The following is a 21,526-nucleotide window of genomic DNA, read 5'->3' as shown; positions in this document are numbered from 1 at the left end:
ACTCGAATATTTTCAAAAATGATAGTACAGATTTGAGATGGGCTTCTGGTTGCTTATCTGCTGGTGCTGAGTTGTAAGTTCCGTAGAAAACTCTCACGATTAGTATAATGTCGGCTGACTTGTGTGACCAGCTTTGCGTCAGCAGATTCAGTGACACGAAATGATATGCATAACAGTGATTGTGAACGAGGTTTGTGAAATTCTTTTATGAAAATGTAATCTAGGAGTTCAAAGATTAGTGATTAAAAGAAAAAAATAAATAAGCTGTTTTCGAAAAATTATTTCGAACATCATAAGGAATAGCACTGATAAAACAGTTTTGGTAAATTGAATGGATTTTACACCGACCCATTATGGTGAAAAAATTTAACCCATTGTCAGCCACTTTCAAATTTTGGAAACAAATTGATTATTCCTTACACACAATTTTTTTTCTAAAACAAAATATTGTTAACGCAGTATGATTTCATATCCTACGTGTATAAGTATTCGGTAATATACGGTTGAGATAAGAAATATTCACGCTTGTCAAACGTGAGAACACAAACTTGAAAGGTTGAAGATTTAAACTATTGTAACGCGAAAACACACTTTTAACGAACAAAATACTTCTAAAATTAAAATCCGAGTAAGGATGTAAATCGAGAAAAACTTTCTACCACAATGCTGACTTTCTGTTAACGAAGCTAATTTTACCAAGAAGGTTTCACGCTCACATTACAGCAAAGTTTCATTTCAATATAACTATTTAACAGGCGTCGCGTCACCTCTGCAGTCTCAACGGTTCAAATATTCAAGTCCTGTTTGCTTTATGCATGAATCAGTGTGCTGCTGACCAAATAATAGATATACTAATAACCAGACTTGTCATTTCAGGCCAGAAGAGAAAATTAAATTAGGTCACCCTCGTATTTACGAACTCTTATTCATTCTTTTTCATTTTTTACTCACCGCAACATTCATCTCTCGATTTCTACTGGAAACTATCCAAATGATCCATAGATCCACATGAACGACGATTTAGTTCAGATTATTCTGTTTTAATCAATGACGTTACTTCACGGTAAAAAAAAAGTCTATAGGTATTACACATGTTTTCGGTTTTCATCCATCTTGTCCAAAACGACGAAACATATCCAATGAAATCGTATTAACTTCTGTAGTAACTTTTCAGCTTTCGAACAGCCACAGTTTAGTGAAACAGGCAGTCCATAAACACCGCATATGAAATTCTCAAAGTTGTACAAACAAACCTTTCGATAAATTCCCGAAATCTTATAAAATTTTCCGACAACATTTCGATAAAAATTAATAAATATACATATTCATATCAATAGCTGCTCCCCCATATGGTGTAAAGTTTTTTGCAAGTTTAACCATTTAGTATTAGCGCGACTATCGTTTTATTGATGTCAATTCTTTTTTTTTTTTTTTTTTTGCAATCGATCATGTGCCTTGTGACGTGAATTGTTGAACTAGAAACTTTTCTTGGTTTGGACTTGCGCAACTCGGTGACGTCGAGCGCGCCCACCGGATTCAACTACTAGTCAAGCTCACATCTCGCGACTCGCTGAGCTTGCGTACATGACGATTACACGAGTGGATGAAATCCAGGGAGTTCAACCCTTCTCTGTTCAGTCATCTCGCGCGTCTCTGACGCATAACGTAGGCAGCTAAAGAGCCGCTCTTTGTCGCCTGCCGAGGAAGCTTCTCAAAGTTTTGGCGGGTTTTGTTTGAACGAACGGTTTGTGGAATTGCGGTAACGAAAACCTTTGGTATTTGAGGAAGCTTTGGAAGCCCTGCCGAGCAGCTACCGCGGTGTAAATGTTAGTGGTTAAATACCGGAGTATTGTGAAATATTGTCACATATTGTTACCGAGTACGAGTAAACAAATTTTCAATGGAGGAACAGTGGTTTGTCTCATTTTATTTTACGATTGTCTCTCTCTGTGTGTAATTCAAGAAATTTGCATTCGCTGTTGTTGCTTTGACCTGTTCGCGAAAGGAGGGAAAAAATTCGTATCTACTAGTATCGATATTTTAATTTGTTACAAGTTTGCGCCTGTGTTTTGAAATTATTTGCTTTTTTTCTCATATTTTCTTTTCTTAAAACTAGCCTAGTATGAAATAGTAGAGGCCAAATCGAAGAATTGAGTTTGATTTTTTCGAGGTCCAAAAAATTTCTCAGTATAAGGCGGGTTCACTGCGAAAAAAAAGTCATTTAATCTAAATTAAGTAAATATTTATTTATCTCAATTGAAGATCCCTCAGTCTAGAAAAATGTTTAGTTTATTCAACTAAAAATTGTTAAGCCAACAAAAGTATTTTGTTGGATTAAGTAAGTATATTGTATTCGTCGCATTGAGTTGAACCAAACGAATATCACTTGGCCTATATAAAACTTTTCCTCCGCGGTTCAATTTCACAGATCATTTGGTTGTACATCAATGATGATCGACAATTTACACTTTATAGCTAATAGTGAAATAGACAATTGGTTATAATTTTTCAGCATCGATTAAATAACTTCAAGTTTATCGTTTGTTTCGTTTCAATAACTTTGGCACGAATACACCGCTTTTACAACAATGTCGCGGGTTTCTGGGATTAACTATCTCAAACAAGAGGAAACAACTTCCAATTATCTCTATTCAAATGATAGGCTTACTTTTTTCGAATAGTCAGATAGTCTGTCGATTAAAATCGAACAAAAGACAAGTCTGAAGTCTTTTGTGACAAATAAAAATTACACTTTGCTGAGGATCAATAAACCGTAAAGAATTCCAGAAATCTGAACCTCAAATTTTTTTACATCCCTGCTTTCCTCATAACTTACTTAATTAGTTATGAAAAATAACGACTTTTCTCACGAACAATAATATTCCAGCATGAAATTATAAATTCAAGTCGCACTTGTCCCCTAATTTTTTGTTTAATTACGTCTATCAGTGGACGTGAGTTAAGTCACAGAATCAAAAAGCTCCTGATTAGAGAAATAGATCTGCTATCCGTACATAGGATTTATGAAAATAATCCTTCGTACCGTTCACAGATTAGAATTTGGATTGTTAATCTGTACGAAAAGTGATGCGTGAGTATTAGAGCGAATAACTAGCTTCCGGAATTTCATCACGATTGAAATTCCGATGGAAATTCAAAGCAACAATGGAGGAAAGCACATATTAGTGGTAAATTGGGGAAATACGTTGTTGAAATTCCACCAAAAATGAGGTGACATCAGTTTCCGATCTCAGAATTCTGACGACTCTATAATTTGTTTTTCTTTACGTTGACTTTTCTACATTTTTACTCTACTTTGTTTAGATATTCCACGTTACAAAATTCTGAATTGGCACTCTTCTGTATAATTTCCGATTTTTCTATGTTTTCATCCCAATCCTAAAATTTCGATCAAATCATCCGGAGAATTTTCTTAGCTCACATATACAACTAGAATCTGACAAACGCTAAAAAAGAGTATTTCCAGAGGTTTAATATGCACTCCAGATGACAGACAAACACTTTCAATTACAAGTGTAAGCAGCGACATGTGAGACGGGAAAAAACTCTTCAACGTCAGAGTACAATCTGTAATAAGTAGGAGATAGGAAATATCTATGTTTGTCTGGCTGAAATTTTCATCGCTTTTATTGCGGCAGAGAAAAGAAAAATACATTCAGATTGAGCTGTTAGTTAGCGCTTCAGTAAATAGCAATATAGCACATAATAAATTAGGATCAAGTGGCATATATACTGAAGAAATTAAATTTTTTTCATTCCTTCAATCGATAGGGACGATTACGGTTTTTATTTTATTTATTTATTTATTATTTATCTCTCTCGGATCGGATAAATCGGGTTTTCAAATAGTCTGTTGTTCGAAAGACAGTTCGAATAACTCTGCAGAATATGACATATTTTGAAAATGATTCTACCGACATTTTTTTTCACATGTTTTCTTCAATTGCGAAACCCTTATAGATTCTTATTTTCCGTTTTTTCCTTTTAAATCGTTAGATTCGACGATTTTGGACGAAATTATTTCCATCAAAGATGAACGAAGGATTCGAGTAACGCGATTTAAGCTTCAGACTCTTGAAACAGTTTCGAAAAAAATGAAAACTACATAGTTCACGGAGAAAAAGGATTATTTGAGTCAAGTAATACCCGTTTGATTCAACTAAAAATGCTATAATCAAATGCGGCGAACACAATTCTCACTTATTCCAACAAAATACTTTGTCCGACGAAATACTTGTGACAACTTAATATGAAATTGATTCAAGTCTTTGAATCCGATCGTGCTGAATATCAATTTATGTAAGATAACACGGCGCGAGTTCCTAGTGTGATTGAAATTACTAAAAATTTAATTCAGCTCAATCGTTTTATTTAAAAAATATGAAATCGTTGTTTCAAAACAAATTAATCTGTTCTAATTCATGTTTTGCTGAGTCAAGAGTTCAGTGATTGAAGCAAGTAATAAAATTTGTTGTTACAAAAATATTTTTCATTGCTGAACATTACAGTTATACAAGCGCACAAAACGTATTTATCGAACGATATCATTTATAATTTTCTTGACTCAAAATTGAAGCGGATGGACACAAGCAAAGTCTACTTTGTAAGAATTCCTTTCCCTTCATGTACCCAGCAATCAAACATCTCGCCAAATCGCATCGAATTCTTTTCATCCTCAACGATAAATTACGCTGTGGTTATCGAACACGTATTAACAGTCTATAGAAAATTTTTATTCCGCAACATTTATAGTGCACTCACGTATCGTCAGATATTTCATTGTACTGGGAAAAGTTTACGGCAAGCGGATTGCGCTTGCAACTTGGTATTGAGAAAGGAAAGATTCACAAGAAAAACTAGATACAGGTTTTGTTGTTCAGCAGATTTATTCTACCATCACTGACGAGTTTCTCACCGCTCGTAAAGAAATTGTAAGGAAAAATATATTTTTCAGTCAGCCTTATGAAGACGCTATTTTCTAGTACATTTCGATCGAGGGATTTCATAAATCTCGTATTGGATCATACATCAGAATCACACGTACACGTACGTATTCCGTTAAAATATGGCGCTGACATTTCTCAGATTTGTTGGAAAAAAGTTGATATTAATTCGTAAGTGAAGACGAAGAAAACTCATATGAGAGAAAAACGGAAGAGAATAAAATATGACTAACAAAGTAAAAAATAGAGGAGTCCTTGAAATTAGCGTAATATGATGTCTAGCACTGCCGGAAGCGCTGTTCAGGGCAAATAAAATATAATGGTCACAAGAACCATGTTAATGAAATTTCTGTTACACCCTAATTAGTGAAAAACCTTTAGGAAATGAATTTAGATCCAACAAATATCAGAGCTTACGTAAATAAGAAATATTTAGCTTAAAAGCGTTGCTGAAGACTTGAAATTAATATACGTGAGTTCTCTGTATACAGAGACGAAAATTGTCTGCAGCTTATACGATGTCTGAAAAAAGGACTTTCATCTCGATCGGATGAATTGCGAGAGTCGAATCATTAATGGAGATGTTGGTCAAAACTTTTCAAACTTTGGACACTTTTAAAATTTACGTTCATCGGATAAATTATAAAGGGCCCTGAAACTTTTAGAAGTCTTTTTATTCCTGTTACAAAAGCAGCCACAGTCATTGCCGAGTTATAAATAAATACCAGTAGGGGTGTGCTATTAGTAACTGAATCAAATTAAATCGGACATTCCATTTATCGAATAATTGTTTTCGTTACGATTTTCTCGTTTCACTTTGTTTCATCTCGTTTAACTGGAATGCGATGTGTTTATAATGGGTTAAATTTTTTCAAGTGAAGTCAAGCCAAGTTTAAATTTTTCAAACAGCTTGCAAAACACTAGAAAAAAAAACCTTACCTCCTCATGTCAAAAACTCTTTAAACTCAAATTTACAATACGGAATCAATTTTCAATTTCTTAGAGTGATTTCGTTTCTGTGGCTTCGAAGAAAGCATCAAGAAAAAATAACTTTTCACACGACGAGAAACTGTTTCTTTTATTTTTTTTTTGTTTTTTTTTTTTGCAATCCAACTGCCGAAAATGACCGCAAAAAAGCTCTTCCATAGGGACGTAGTTATGGCACTCTGCTGCTAAGCAATTAGGTTCGATAAACAAATAAATCGAAAAAATCCAAGTGTTCGATTCGCATCGAATTATCAGCACGCTCTTAATCATATTATAAACAATATATAAACAATGTTTCAGCGGTTCTGGTTGTGTAGTCAACGTAACGAGTGAGATCGAGAATCGTGACTTGGAGTCAGAGGACGTTACTTTTCCGCCACAGTTGAGATTCACGGAACAATCACTTAGCGTGGTTATCGTATACTGTCTATTATTCGTGATAGCTGCGGTGGGAAATTTGACAGTATTCATCACTCTGTCACGTGGAAGGCACCGCAAGTCCAGGATATCTCTAATGATAACGCACCTGGCAGTCGCCGACCTTCTCGTTACCTTTCTAATGATTCCGCTTGAGGTAAGTGGCTCAATTCTGTACTCACAATGCTGCAATTTTCTTTCATGAATAAATTTGTGTCGCACGGTATTGAGGAGGCTAATTGGCCAAGAGTCGATCCTTTTTATTCATTTTATGTCACTATTTTACTTGGTATTTATATATATATATGGGTATGTATATTTAAATCTGTAAACTACGAAGATCTCTTTACAAATGTAAAAACAAAGTGTACTGAAACTAAAAACGAAAGCTTCAATATCGGTGCTTCATCTTCAACCGAAACAAAACACGGGTCAAAAATCTAGCAGATTGGTTCGATTTTATTGTACGACAGCTCATTTTATTCGGAACACTGGTTTCTACAAAATCACCGAAACAATTTTCGTTTATCCTGTTGGAATCCTCGAATATTCAAATTTACCACATCATCGCAACGATCAGGCTCATCGTTAACAAGTGGCGATATCGAATTGACGACAGACGAAGAAATTTGTTCAAATAAATTTGTTAAAAATGTTATATCGTGAGTGACATGATTAATTGTAGAGTAAAATCGAACAAATATAATAGATTTCCCATCATTTGGAAGTTCATAAATTAATAATTTTCAATTTATGTATTTTTTCAAAATATCTTCGTAATAATTTAATAAGTACTCGATTTTCGACTATAATTTCACAATACGAGAGATAAAGGTATCGAGTCGTGTCAAAACCCCCGTTGCTCAACATTCCATGTCAATAAGCTTGGAGATGAAAAATGTTTTTCCAAATTAAGGCCGTGAATAATATTACGCGAATAGTACCGACAATACCGGCAATACCGACGGTTTCTGGCCGAGTCGAGTCTTTACATGATCAAAGGGGATCAGAAGTACGCGAATACTTATTACGATTTTTGTATAGATGGCGAGCCGTTTTAACAAATAATCAGGATCAAAGGTTTAGGTCTCCACTACTAATCATTCAATCCGGTTCGTTTGTGAAGTGGACTGCAAATCGTATCACGTTTGTACGTAGAGTTTTTTCTTCTCGTTACCTACTGCGTTTTTTTAGTGCTTTTTACGGTATCCGTTCTTGCTTTGGGATATTCTAAGCCCCATACTGTAACATGACGGAAATTGTTAACTCAATTCGTTCAATTCAATTAATTATATTACTATATTCTATATAGTACTATATTCCGCCTAGCTTCACTCGGCTTATCGAATGGTACCAAAGCACTCACTGCTGTCCCGTAAACAAATTAGCCTTTTATTACAAATATCTAAGGCTTGATTATTCAGTCGAACCGTCCAATCAGAGCTGTTCGTAATATATTGGCATTGCGTATCGCGGATCGTACACCCGCTGTAAAAATATCTGTCAGATAATTTGACCTAGGTCCATTTTGATTGGCAATCCTGGGAAAGCTCTAGCCGGGATCCGGCAACGTCATGAAATTAAAACTGTTGATTATACCATCCGCAAAACTCGATGAATGATAATTAATAAGCATCGACCGGTATTCGTTAATCTCGAAAAATACATTGCGTATCGTTGGGGTTTATTAGATGAGTTATTTAACTGAAAAAAAATACCGGGTTCTATGGAGACTGCATGTGATTAATTAAGACGTGATGTATTTTTCGAGGTTAATGGGTACCGGTGGATGCTTATTAAGAAGGTGCTCTGCTCGATTTTGACGTTGACGTATGTATCTCCATATATCCAAGTCCATGCATCTCAAGCGCGAAAATGGGCTTAACAAGCCTTATTCTACAATCAATTCTGAATAAAAACACTCCGATAAATTTTTATTTGAGTCAGAAATAAAAAAACAGCATCAATTTTAGGAATTTACTGTTGCAATTTCGTATAATCCTTACCATTTCTTTATTTCTACCTGAAATGAAAATGTATTCGAGTGTTTTTGTTCACAATCGCATATGGAATGGGACTTGTTAAGCCCATTATCGCTTTGAGATACGTGGACTTCGGTATTTAGAGATATATACGTCAACGTCAAAATCGATCAAGGCACTCCCTTAATTATTATAACACCCGTACACAATCATTTCAATAATTATATATGTGTCCCGTTATACTGCCCCGTTCATTTCCTGAACAAACCAGTATTATTTTATTATGAAACATATTTAAGACATTATTGCAATTGTCTTACTTGTCTCGCCGATTGATTGTCTCTGCTCATTTACTTAGTATAATATATTTAGAAAAATCACGATTTATGCCCAGATCCCTTAGAAGAACTCTAATTCGCGCCGCATTCGTATTTTCGCTTCGTCTTTTAAATATAAATAATTAAAAAAAATTGGCACCCAATATTCAAATAAGCAAACTGCAAGTGTACTAAAGACGAAGTGTCACGATACCTTGATTTCTATTAATCTCTGAACGAACGACGTATAAGTGAATAACAAACTTTTCTTTCTCCAACGAGAAATATGAAATAAAACGAGACAACTTGAGTAATTTAATTACAAAAAACGTTTTATTCAAACAAATACCGATTCAACTCTGATTCTATAATTTATCAGAACAAGGTGCTGTGCGATTAATGGAATAGTCAATGATAGCAGATTATTCGAGAGGGTCAATTATTTAAAGGGCTCACTGAGCCATTATTCAAAAAAACGTTAGTTTGAAAATATTGTTAAAATGTTGAGAATCTCCGCACGTAATCGAAGTCTCCGATTACTCGGTTAATCCTTCAGCCATCATAGAAATTCACACCTCGATCGGTACGAAATCCAACACCGCATATATATATATATATATATATATATATATATATATATATATATATATATAAATGAAGTCAATTGAACATTGAAGGTGCGAACCGCACAACATACGACCCTATTCGAGAAACACTATTACTGGCATTGAGTGCTATATGAAGCGACCGGTGCGGATTTATTTTGTGTCCCCCAAATTTTTTACGATGTGTACGGGGTTGGTGCGACGTGACGTATAGAAATTCTTTGGGTTCAACAAAAAAAAAAAAAAAAAAATGGAAGAAATCAAACCCGAGTAGGTTTAGAAACTCGGTTTCACACTTCGTTCTTTTCAAACTTTGAAACGGTGAACAGTAAAAAGTGACAGCAAACATGAATCGCAAAGTTCATCTGACGAAAAACGTCTAATGAAAGAAGAAAAAAAGTGAAAGAACTGAATGAAAAAAGACTCCTGATCCGATTCACAACTGTTCCATTGAACAGCACAATGATATTTTTTTTTACTGTTAAAAGTTTCCTCACTCTTATAGTGTGAAAAGCAAATAGAAAAGCTGCGTAGTCCTTGATCCTATAAAAAAACAGTTCAGGATAATTCCAACTCGAGGTATCGTGTCAAGGATGTAGGAGGCCTTAGAGATTGAGGTACATATATGTGTTATGATCTTATACGACTGACTATCCAGTTCACGGTACGATGGTCGTGTTAAAATTTTAGACGTATATTGCACATGCAAGCCCGCGTTATGCGCCGGTGAGTTAAGCTTGCAGGAGTTGAGCGAATGTTTAAATTGCATTTCAAGATGTCGTCGCCAGGGCAACGAGCAACACGATCAAGTTAAGTTTGAAGCTTGGGGAGATTGCAAGAGTTGCAGTGCCGATTTGATAAAGGCAGTTTCCGAGAACTTGGGAAAGGATGAAATAATATACTTACCGCGATTATGCAGCGGGAAATTTATGCAGCTGGATGGTTTCGTGCTCGTGCATATTTATGAAGCTTACAATTATGTATATACATAAGCTCACGTTGCGTCGTTGGCTTATAATCGTTGTAAAAAATGTTTCCACTTCATTTGCGGGTAGGAGTGCGGATTTAATTGTTCAGTAATAGACTTGACACCCCTTTACGATTTGACGTCACGGCTGGTGCGAAAGCTCGCGAGAAAACCGAGGGTGGCACGAATGCCTTGCGTGATCGATGCCAAAGTACGTCAGCTGGGTGCAGCGAAGGCAAGCAAGGAATAAAAAAAAAAAAAACGATGCAGGGGAAAATGTAATTTTTTCATTTCATTATATCTGGATTCACCTGTCTGCAAAGTGAGATGCATGTTATTGGATACGAAGTAAAATTTATAAACAAAATACTTCGGAGAATCGAATAGGTCCTAAATTTAAATCAATGCACTTTTAGACTGTTTTAAAGGGGGTTAGTGAACTGAAAATCAATCGACAGCCTCGTATTGAGTAAGCTCTAATGTTTTTCCTGAGAATGAATAGAAAAAGAAAGCAAGTACCAAAATCATCAAAAACTACTAATAAATGCCGATTTTCTTCATATCAAATTGTTTTGAAACCGTAAAAACTATACCATCACGTTCCTCACATCGTTCTACGATAACTCATTCGTTAAATAACTATTTCCTAAGATCTTGTCTAGATATTTTTTTCATCGTCATGTTATCGTTGAACGTTTAGTTGTTTAAAATTGCATTGATTTTGATTTCGTGAGGTTACCATCGCGAATGGGGAGCAGCATCAACGAGGTTACGGAGGAAACGCCAAGGCAGAGCGATAGACAAGATTACCGTTGTTGGCCAGCGAGTCGTGAGGTAAATATACCAGTTATTGACGCGTTTAGACCCTACTGTTATTGACCCGTTTATTTTCCAGCTAATAAATTAGCGTTACAAATTCTGAATTTTTCGATTATTAAAACCAATTGCTAGAAGGTTAGACGCCAAAAATTTACTTTTCAGTAATTTTAGATCCAAGGATCAAACAGATATAACCAAAAAAGGTCAATAACTGGGATAGGATCAATAACTGGTACACTTACCTTAACCTCTTCTCGCACGACAGCGCCTCGCCGCATCGCGACTCGTCACCGCACCACGGACGAATCATGGAGCAGCGACGAGTCCGACAGCCAATCAGCGTTCCGCGACATCGAAAATCGGCGCAGCGATAATCTAGAGTTAAGAATTTCGCAACCCGAGAGCCAATACGAAGCGAGTCAGTTCGCGAATAATAAGGGCGGATGTTTTGAAGTTTCAGCCTCGTTTAGCGGAACTCTTAATAATTTGAGTCTTGGCGAATCTATGGATAAGAATTGTTTTTGCAATTTTTAAGTTTGCCGAGAGCTTGTCGTTGTTACAGTTGGCAGTGTTCCGAGAGAAATCGGACCTAATTCATATCGGACAACCGAGTTGGCGAGTTATTGGCGTGGTAGGCACTCGCGTTGAATTTCTTGCGAATTAACTTCGAAATCGATCAAGGATTGCCACACTTACTAACGGTCGGATATTTCGAATTTGCGTTACAAAAGTGCTCGAAATTCGTTTCCCGATCTTCCTGCTTGGTAGTCGCAGCCTGAGTCTTGCAATAACGCGGAGAGTCAATTTTGTTTTCTCGCAAGTTTCGAGTAGAGTCACTGTTTTGAGTCGAGTCATTTATTTCGTTAATTGCGTGCAGCCGAATTCTGCGGCACGAGGTCTAATCGCGTTAGCTTGTTTCGAAAGTGTCACCTCTCGAGTTACGTCGCATATTCGTTGTGTGCGAGCATGACGTTGAGCTACAAGTTAGTGGTGTTCCTGATAAAGATAGAGATTTCGGACACGTTGCGTTTAGTTACGTCAAGTTAAGAGAATTAAGTTAACATTTGTCCCTACATTTCGACTCAGCTAGCTGGTTAACATTTCTTTTCTTCTTTGTTTTTATTGCAGTTGTTCTTGATTACCTCGCAATTAGCGCGTTAAACATTAAGTTTTTTTTTTCTTTTTGCTGTTGCGATTAGCGCAACGGTCTTATCGATAAATTTGGATTTTGATTTCTTCGCGATCGGCGCTTTAGTTAGTTATAAATTCTGGATTTTGTATTTCTTCGCGATTAGCGTCTTAATTATTTATAAAATCTTATTATGTTTTGTCTTTTGGCGAGTAGCGCTATGTTTAATGTTAAGTTTCGATTTGTTGCAACGAACAATCCAGAACAATGATGGATTCGGTACGGGCAAATTCTCATAGTCAACACCGGGATCCATACGTGGTCACATTATCACCTCGATGCCCACGCCGCAGGGATCCAGGAGTCTCTAATACGTACCTACGCCTATTCCTTGCAACGTTAACAATCCGGGATAATGATCAATTCGATACGCGCAATCTGCTCATACGCCTCATTGTCCACGCCGCAGAGAACCAGGCGTCTCTAATATGGATGTACGGCTACTCGTATTCAACTTCAAATCAATAGACTTCCCCTCCTACCGATTTTGCTTGGAAACTAATATCAACTTGACTGTCCCGAGCACTTCTCGTCTATCTGCGATGTCTGAATCTCGACTGACGATTCTCAAAATCGGCACGCTAACACCGCTCGTATAATTTCCATGCGATTGCAGCGCCGAACTTCAGTGGCTGATTCAGGAAACTTTTGACCGACAACAATTGATCCGTTATTCTTAAATACTGTAACAGGAATATAGGATAATCCTATAAATGAAACTATTTATTGTTATTTGTCATTTTTCGTTAATTTTGATGATTAACTGGCGCCCAACATAATATAATAAAATTGTCTGAGCCTCGACAGCACTTGAACCAGGCCGCGTCGAGTAGAAGCAATTCAAAATAAAACATAGTTCATTATGAATTGTCAATAATCTTGATAAATTATTAAACAAATAGAAGGGAGTGAGTTGCTTCTGTCTCAATACTTTCTACGTAAATCAGCTCAAATCTCTATACATAGATACAACAGCAGAAATATTTTTCTTTCTTGTTCTTAACTTGACATTTATTTCTTTTTACTAGCGTTAACTTGGATAAAATTTTTTTTTTTTTCGTTTTAACTAAATGTTTATTTCGATTACTCCGTAACAATACTGATGCTCGAAAAATATTCTTACGGCGCATGCTAAGTTGAATTTATACGAATTTACACAGCAGCATGACTCTATCATTAGAGTTTTTGCATCCGCTCTTAGCGTGGTCTAGAATTTTAACAATCGACTTGTACGTGGCAGACAAGTTTTGCACAACCTAGCACAAATTTTTTTCCAATATCTCAAGAGCTGGACTGATCAAATTTTAGTTCATTGGAATTCTTCGGATAACCGTTGAAGTTAGGAGACGCGGGTCAACGACATATGTTAGCACGTGTTTAAATCAACACGGAATTTTTTTTCCAACAATGTTATTCCGAAAAAGCGCTCATGTAACTTCACATAAATGCATAAAAAATTCTATCGTGATAATATCGTGTTCATTTTTGGAGGTAATTCAATTCGGATTGCAGGTAGTATCCAAACGGGCCTTTCCCCAATCTGCAGTAGTATAATTCGGTAAAATCTACCTTGAATTGCAGAAATGTAGATAGATATCCGCAAGAAATTGTGGCAAAACAATCGAGGTTCTTGCGATAATCTCGTGGGGGATGTGCGGGGGAGGATTTATAAGAAACTCTTGACCGAGGAAAGATGCAGACATCAATGCAACGTTTATTACCTTTGCTTTCAGTGGTAATCCAAATATTCCAAGTTTCGCTTACTGCTCTCAGGCACTTACATGCACTCACTTGTTCCGAACGATACTCGACAATGACACGTCGATAGACGTCGAGTGTTACGATCTGACTGACGAGCGTCTGTTGTCAGAAATGGCTCGCAAGCCGTCCCCCTCTTTCGGGGGTACGCGGTCTCGAATATACTCCAAATAAGCGCCTTCGCGTTCCAAAGTATTCGGAATTGCATGATTGGAAGCGGACATCGGTGAAATTATCCTTAATTAATCATGCGGACGAATTTCCGTATCGATTTCACATCGATTCATGTGGATTTAGCCTGTGTTAAAATACCCATGTGACGTTTTCGCGAAAGAATTCAGGATCACCGAGTTTCTATCGAGTCACGGTATTTCTCGCTATGCGATGCAAACTTGTTCAGACTTGTTGGTCGAACACGTGACGAAGTGGTTATTTGTATTGTTACTTCTAAAGCAGCCAAGCAGCAGCGATACGGAATAAGTAAAATCCCGAGTAAATCTCATCTGCTCAATTGAATTAAACCGAGGTTGAAGTTAATGGTGTTGAACTGGCTCTCGCCCCTTTCCCTTCAATCACTTTAGCTTCGTTTTGTACGATTTGTTTTTTGTGTGACGAAATCTTCTCGTCGTGTCTTTCTCTCTGCAGTTTCGAATGGAGCGTGCAAAAGTTATTTTCAGAAAGTGTGATGAAAAGAAAAAATTTAAATCCTCACACCTTGTATCATGAGTCAATTTCCATATCCTCGCATTTTCTCGACACCTCGTTTTTACCAGTGCTTTCTCACAAAGGCATAAAAGTAAATAGCGCGAGGGTGAAAAGCCTGGGAGCAAAAAGCATGAAAGCATAAAAGCACACACCACGAATGAATGGTAAATATATACATTGGAATATAAATCGACGATATACGATTACAGACGTGCTTACACTCCGGGTGAATACCGGGCTTATGAATTATATAATAAGTGACAGAAATTATTGCTCACCATATCTAGGGCTGAGAATCAGAAAAGCGCAGGTCAGCCGCCGTTTTTTCCGATTTGCGAACTAAATCTGCTTTTCGACATTTTTGTTTCTTTGTTTTTTTGTTGTTAGCCCTCGTACGATTGGGACAGCTTCGACTTTTGGTTTAATGACATTCGTCGCCACATCTCAGGCAAAAAATATCCGTCGTGTTTATTTCCTATTGTTGTTTTTACTTAATATTCTCGATATGACGTTACGTTCTGTGATTTAGACCACGATTAAACCGATTAGACAAGCTGCATTTGCCTAGCGTATATTTCACAATAGCGTGGATCAGCAATTCTGGCAAAAAATGATAAGCGACGAAAAAATTTTTGCAAGGTATAAGAAAATATACTTGAGAAAGCTGCGCATCAATACCAGGCTCAAAACTGCTGCATCGCAACGTTGCTTGTATACTTTGCTTCAATCTTCTCCACCGAGACCTTTGATCTCGAACACTTACGCCACCTTGAAAATATTTCATATCTTTGTATTCCAGGTTGGATGGCGTCTGACGGTTCAATGGCTCGCTGGAAATTTGGCTTGCAAGGTTTTCCTCTTCCTTCGAGCGTTTGGTCTTTATTTGTCGAGCAACGTCCTGGTCTGCGTCTCGTTGGACAGGTCAGTGGGTCATAGTTCTCACCGAAACTATTTACTCTCGGTCCTTGCCCAGCATTGGCACTGGCAGACATCACAATTATAGAGGGCCTGCAATTTTCAATGTGAAATTCGGAAACACTGCTGGAATATTGCATATTTATACAAAACCGCTCGTCATATATGCCTGCAATGTTTCCGAAAGCTCACATCCGGTTGTGAACACTTTTGCACTTCTAGTTCATTTTATAACATGGTATTTTATATGAAAATTTGAGTGGTACGCGGATTTTCCTATCACCGGGGAAATGTGCTTGGAGGGTGAGCTCGCACTTCGAATTGGGAATAATTAGGAGGTATCTCTCAAGTTTCAAACATTTGCATTTTAAAAAATCAAAAGGGGTCCAAATGTAACGTAATATTGGTAGTGAATGATGAGAAATACGTATTAAAGGGAAAAAATTGACATAATATACTATACGAGTGAACATCGAGACGATTGCTTTAACAACAAAACAACTACTTATATTTTAGCATCAATAGCAATTCTGAAAGCGAAAGAATTGGTAAAAACATGTCTTTCAGTTCTTTCAAAGACTTCGTTTAAAGGATTAAATACACATCTACACACTACAATTATTGGTATCAAGCTGTTATTTCTTTACTTTCTTCTCATCGATCTACCGAACTCTGGAACTGGATCTGCACTAACGATTATTTTAACTCACCGCAGGTATTTCGCGATCTTGCACCCTCTAAAGTTGAACGACGCCCGGCGTCGCGGAAAGATAATGCTGATTATTGCGTGGATCTGCAGCCTTATCTACGCAGTGCCGCAGGTGCGTCTCTCGTGTCTTTATTTAACATCTCGAAAAATTCTAAGCATCTTCATTACTTCTAGTCTGCGCTTTGCGTTATAATTATTATTGTTATTGTTGGTCAGTATACCACCTAATCTAGGATTCTTCAACTGTAAGCAATCCGGGATAAGATTTCAGGCTGGTCTGCCTTTTTCGCATGCCAATGCAAGTGATGAAAGGCCATGGTGAGCAAAATTTTGGCATTAAAGTCTAAACGCTTTCGAGAGAATGAATATTTCATTTGTACGCGATCGACAAGATTATTGTTTGGTATTATTTTCAGACCTGTGGATAGAATGTCTGAATTTTCTATAAAAATTTTAGTATTCGTATGCAGGAGCAATTTTTACCCGTCAAAAATTAATTTTTTGCTGGAAAAATCGGATATTTTTAGGTTTTTACTCTTGCAAGTCATGTTTTTCTTTTAATAAAACTGAATTTTGTAGAAGAGGATTCGAAAGAGATGACCATCAGATGAAATTGATAATTTCTTTTCCATCAGCTTTTTAATCCAGTTCTTGTTTTGGAAAAATCATTTATGCCAAAGCAGGATTGATTCTATAGTAAAAATTGTTACTTTTCATAGTTTGTGAGATGTAATTCTCTATGCATTTGTTTTTCACCCAATTAATGGATTAATTTTATTACCTGGAAACATGCTGCCGTAGATATGACCGAGGGGATTTTTTCACGTTGAATTGAACGTAGTTTAGAAAACTAAGAAAATAATGAGTCAAATCTATTTTTGTTATAACTTTTAAGCCCTGTTCTACAGGGTTCAATTTTACTAAAAGAAAAGTACGAACTTTTAAGCAAAAAACAAATCCATTTTTGTTTTATCGGTCAAAAAATGCATGGTTCTTACAGCAAAAAGTGGATTATTTAATGGTAAAAAATCCAATAATAAAAAAACTGACATTTTTGCCGCGAAAATTTGTACTTTTTGCCATCTAAAACGTTTTCTCCATTTTACCTATTACGAGTCACCTGTATGTCAGAAAAACCAAATATTTCGGCTCAAATTACTCGACGTATATACACAAATAAGGAATACCTCGCAATGTTTTTGTTTGTATTTGATACGAAACGAGACAGGGAAGTAAATTAGAAATTAAATTAGAGGATGTAACAATATACGTAGGTTTAATAAGAGATAAATTCGTAATCCTGAGTCACAAGCAAGTTTGCAGCAGGTGTCGGTTACGAATGGTCGATGTATGGCTGTTTGAGGGCGGATTGACTACCCACTCGCCAAATAAATTTGCAGCAATAAAATTACGTAAAATTGAGTTCCGCCAATTAACAAGGAACAAGAGGAGAATTGTAAATTGTAACAAGATATGTACCCTCGTGTTTCGAAGGTGGGTTGCGATATTATGGCATTAGCTCCATTTATTGATGTAATTTTGCACGAGGTATAAACAACTAGTTCTGCAAAGCCGTGCTGGACGAGTGGGAAGAGAAATACTCGGTACGATAATGAGAAGGTAGTATGGATCATTGGGGTGGTCCTTATTTAGGGTGTTTTCGAAAATTCCTGCGGACAAGGCGGAAAAAGTTTGCAAAAAAATCAAAAAAAAAAATGTACGCAAAACTTGAAGCCTGTAGGTCAACTCTAAGAACTGCCTCCAAGGCAGTGAAATTTCCCATTTAAATAACATGGGAATTCGAGCTCACTACATTCTTTTTTTTTCCCCGCCTTAATAGTGTTTCGAAAAATCTGAAATTTGGTTTACGTCTTCCCTGTAGTCATAGGTATTTAAAAAAAAATTGGCCGATTTCCAGCGATAAAAGTTTCGAAATCCCACGAAACACAACTTTGAGGTTGTAAGATTTTGAAACGAATCATCGCTTTTTATCACGTAAAATAAGATTTGAGAATAGCAGGCAAGTAGATTTCTGTGAACATTTTGGGTTAAATTTAACGTCGTAGAGGTAAACGTTCTTAAATAAGCTCCTAGCGTCACAATTTATTTTATCAAAATTTGGAATAATTCCACGGTTATCCGTTCGGCACAAGGAATAAACGTCATGACACTTTTCTTGTATTATGTCGACGTTGTCCAATATTTAATTTTCCAAGCTTACATCCATGTTGATTTAGATCAACATATGAAAATATCAAATTGCAATTTTGAGGGAAAAAATCTGTTTCTGTAAATCCGCGAAGCATATTTTTCTAAACATAATAATTCCACTTTCAATCAATTCACCATCTAGTTTACGGATACGTGAATTTGAAGAATCTTCGATGTGCAACAACCCCACAATGAAATTAGTAACAGTATTTATTCTCGACTGGTGAATTAGATTCAAATGTTTCAAATTGTGTGACTGAACGAAGAAGTTGAAATTAAAAAATATTTCGTCTCTATTTCAAGCCAAGCATAATGATATACTATTTCACTGATTTTCAACTTTTTTCATCTTACGTACGTGGAGAGTGTACCTTAAGTATACTCGTGGTTGTTAATTCCTATCCGATTGCAGAGTTTCGTCTTCCACGTGTCATCTCACCCCGAGTATCCGAAGTTCCACCAGTGCGTCACATTCGGATTTTTCATGAACCAAGCGGAGGAGATAGCCTACAACCTGTTCTGCGTTGTTGCCATGTATTTCGTACCCCTCTTGGTAATCTGTTGTACTTACACCAAGATATTGTGCGAGATAAGTACCAAGAGTCGCGAGAGCAGAGAAGGTTGGTACACCTTTCGCCATACTATGTGTGGCATTAGAGTGGATTATAATGCATGCAGTGGTACGTGAATTATATTACGATTAGACGTAACGTGGAGAGTCGCTTGGAACCAAGGTAAACAGACGTAGAAAACAGCTTGATACTCGACACTGGTGAACTAGAGTTCTGGCAGAAATTGATTTTCGCATATTAATCTCTCGCTATGTACGCCTCGTTTTAGATTGAACGAGTTTATATCGTATTTCATTTGTAACTTGGAGGTAATATACGTAAAAAAAGCAAAAAAGAAAAAAACGACGAAACTCATCCGTGTTTCACAAGTCCGATTAATCGAAAGTAAACAAGGAATTTGCTTTCAGCGTGCAGAAAGTGGAAACAATATATTAATGAGTCTTATAAATAGTTGTTCGTAACTGAAATATTAAATTTGCAATTTTTAATTTTTTTTTAAATGACACAGATATCTTTTCAACCAAAGTTAACTCGGTCAACCTTTAGTTTCACTGTCAAAATTATCAATTTTACGGATTCTTCGATTTCTTTACAACGAAACTGAGATATACAAAAGATATCACCAAAGAAAAACTGGTAACATCGGGGTTTGTAGATTAGAAATTATCCCAACGTGGTTAAATTTGATCAAAAGTGAAATGAATGGCAATTACAAACTCAAATTTTGACGAATATATTGTTCCAACCGATAACACCCCCCCCCCCCCCCCCCTCCCCTCCCACCAAAAGCTAGTAAAGCTCGAATATCCCTTATGTTAGATATTTGTTCGCCACGTGCCTGGACGGGATTATTTCATCGTCGGTTTGTCATTTTTCAGACACTGGGCGATCGGAAGGCGGACGAACCAAAACCAAAAGATGTACAAACAGTGCCGCTGGAGGGCGACTGACTTTGCGTAGATCGGACACAAGCACCATAGAAAGGGCCAGGGGCAAGACACTGCGTATGACTATCACGATCGTATCGGTGTTCATTCTTTGTTGGACTCCGTACGTCGCGATGACTTTATGGTGAGCGATAAGATTCACGAGTTCAAAGCAGTTTCTCACAATGAATAGAATTACTCAAGTTAAATTATGACAAAGTATTACCCCAAAAGTAACGTCGATTTTTACGACCTAAAATGACGACATTTCATTCACTTGAATTGGCTTTCCTTTTTTTTTTATCCATTGGAATGAAAGCACTATAAGTATCGATCAAGAATTTAAAAATATTCTCTCCACATGTTTTTTAAACAAGGAAAATCGTTCATTCAACATCCAACAGACACCACAACACGAGTAACAATTATTTGACTGGTTGAAAAAGATGATATTGTTTTGAATTTCTAAAAAGGATTCAATTTGAGAAACGGATATCGTTGTTGCGCGTGAGCAACCGTTTGAACACGTGATTAGATTATAATCGCGGCATGGTTGAATATTGTGCGTTTAATCCCACATGCCAAGATCTGTATCCCAATTAGTGACCTCGTTAGCCGCTCGAGTAATCAATAAATTCGATAAATTCGTTTTCCCGACCTGTCAAATTTACCTGAGATTGTCATCCTGTTCGCAGGTACATGTTCGATAGGGAGAGCGCGATGAGAGTCGACACTTGGCTCCAGGACGCCCTTTTTATCATGGCCGTGGGAAATTCCTGTGCCAATCCCCTGGTCTATGGAAGTTACGTCGTCAACTTCCGACATGAATGTTCGAGGTGTTTGTGCCTCTGTTCAAACACCTCGGAAGCAAATCTTGACGTCAGATTGACCTGTCGAAGCAAGGGAAAATGAAACGACACCGCTGTGTAGAGAGCGGTTGCACTGACGCTCTCTAAAGAAAGAGACATGCACTTCTGATTGGAAGAAACAGGGGAGCATAGCAAGGCTATCAAGTCCTCCAACCCAGTGATAAATTGCAAAACGGACATTCGGAAAGTTATCAGGAATCCTCTTTCGATTTGCGGTGATTTTTGAACTTCTCAACCCGTCCCAAGTGAATTTGTGACTGATCAGTGTGTTATGGATTCAAGGATTTCTCCACAGAGAGTTCAAAGTTGACTTTTCAGTGACGCTAAAACTCAATGGATAATGAATTCAAATTTGGGATGTTAGCTGCGCAATTTCCTTGTGTGCTGACGATTAATGGAAAACCTGTTCACTGTTACATCTTGTATATATATATATATATATATATATATAAATATAGTGTCTATATGGTAAAAATCATGATTACCTAATAAGATTACGTGACTAACGACAGATCCTGTTACTGTATTATAGAGAATGCAAATTCGAAAATTTAGGTGACTTGAAAAATTAATGACGGAGCCAGGAATCGCACCTGGTGTCTAGAGATGCTTTA

The 21,526-nt window shown here is 36.9% G+C and overlaps 1 protein-coding gene across 1 annotated transcript; it reads left to right on the top strand.

Moving 5' to 3' along the window:
• The first annotated feature begins 1,672 nt into the window (after positions 1-1,672).
• LOC124216239 (adipokinetic hormone/corazonin-related peptide receptor variant I-like) lies at positions 1,673-21,313 on the top strand. Its single transcript, XM_046620521.2, has 7 exons — positions 1,673-1,914; positions 6,252-6,525; positions 15,510-15,631; positions 16,341-16,446; positions 18,958-19,165; positions 19,996-20,188; positions 20,739-21,313. Exons 1-7 carry the CDS (start codon positions 1,901-1,903, stop codon positions 20,953-20,955), a joined length of 1,134 nt encoding a protein of 377 aa, XP_046476477.1. The 5' UTR covers positions 1,673-1,900; the 3' UTR covers positions 20,956-21,313.
• Positions 21,314-21,526: the final 213 nt, after the last annotated feature.

The sequence above is a fragment of the Neodiprion pinetum genome, chromosome 4 (genome assembly GCF_021155775.2).
Source record: "Neodiprion pinetum isolate iyNeoPine1 chromosome 4, iyNeoPine1.2, whole genome shotgun sequence".
NCBI lineage: Eukaryota > Metazoa > Arthropoda > Insecta > Hymenoptera > Diprionidae > Neodiprion > Neodiprion pinetum.
Note: the sequence above shows the minus strand (reverse complement) of the source record. Positions and strands in the feature narration are given on the sequence as shown.

What these genes read in the sequence shown, in the direction of transcription:
- LOC124216239 (XM_046620521.2), top strand. An exon ending in TTCTAATGATTCCGCTTGAG is followed by an intron (nt 6,526 to 15,509) that starts GTAAGTGGCTCA and finishes TTTGTATTCCAG; the next exon opens with GTTGGATGGCGTCTGACGGT. An exon ending in TTATCTACGCAGTGCCGCAG is followed by an intron (nt 16,447 to 18,957) that starts GTGCGTCTCTCG and finishes ATCCGATTGCAG; the next exon opens with AGTTTCGTCTTCCACGTGTC.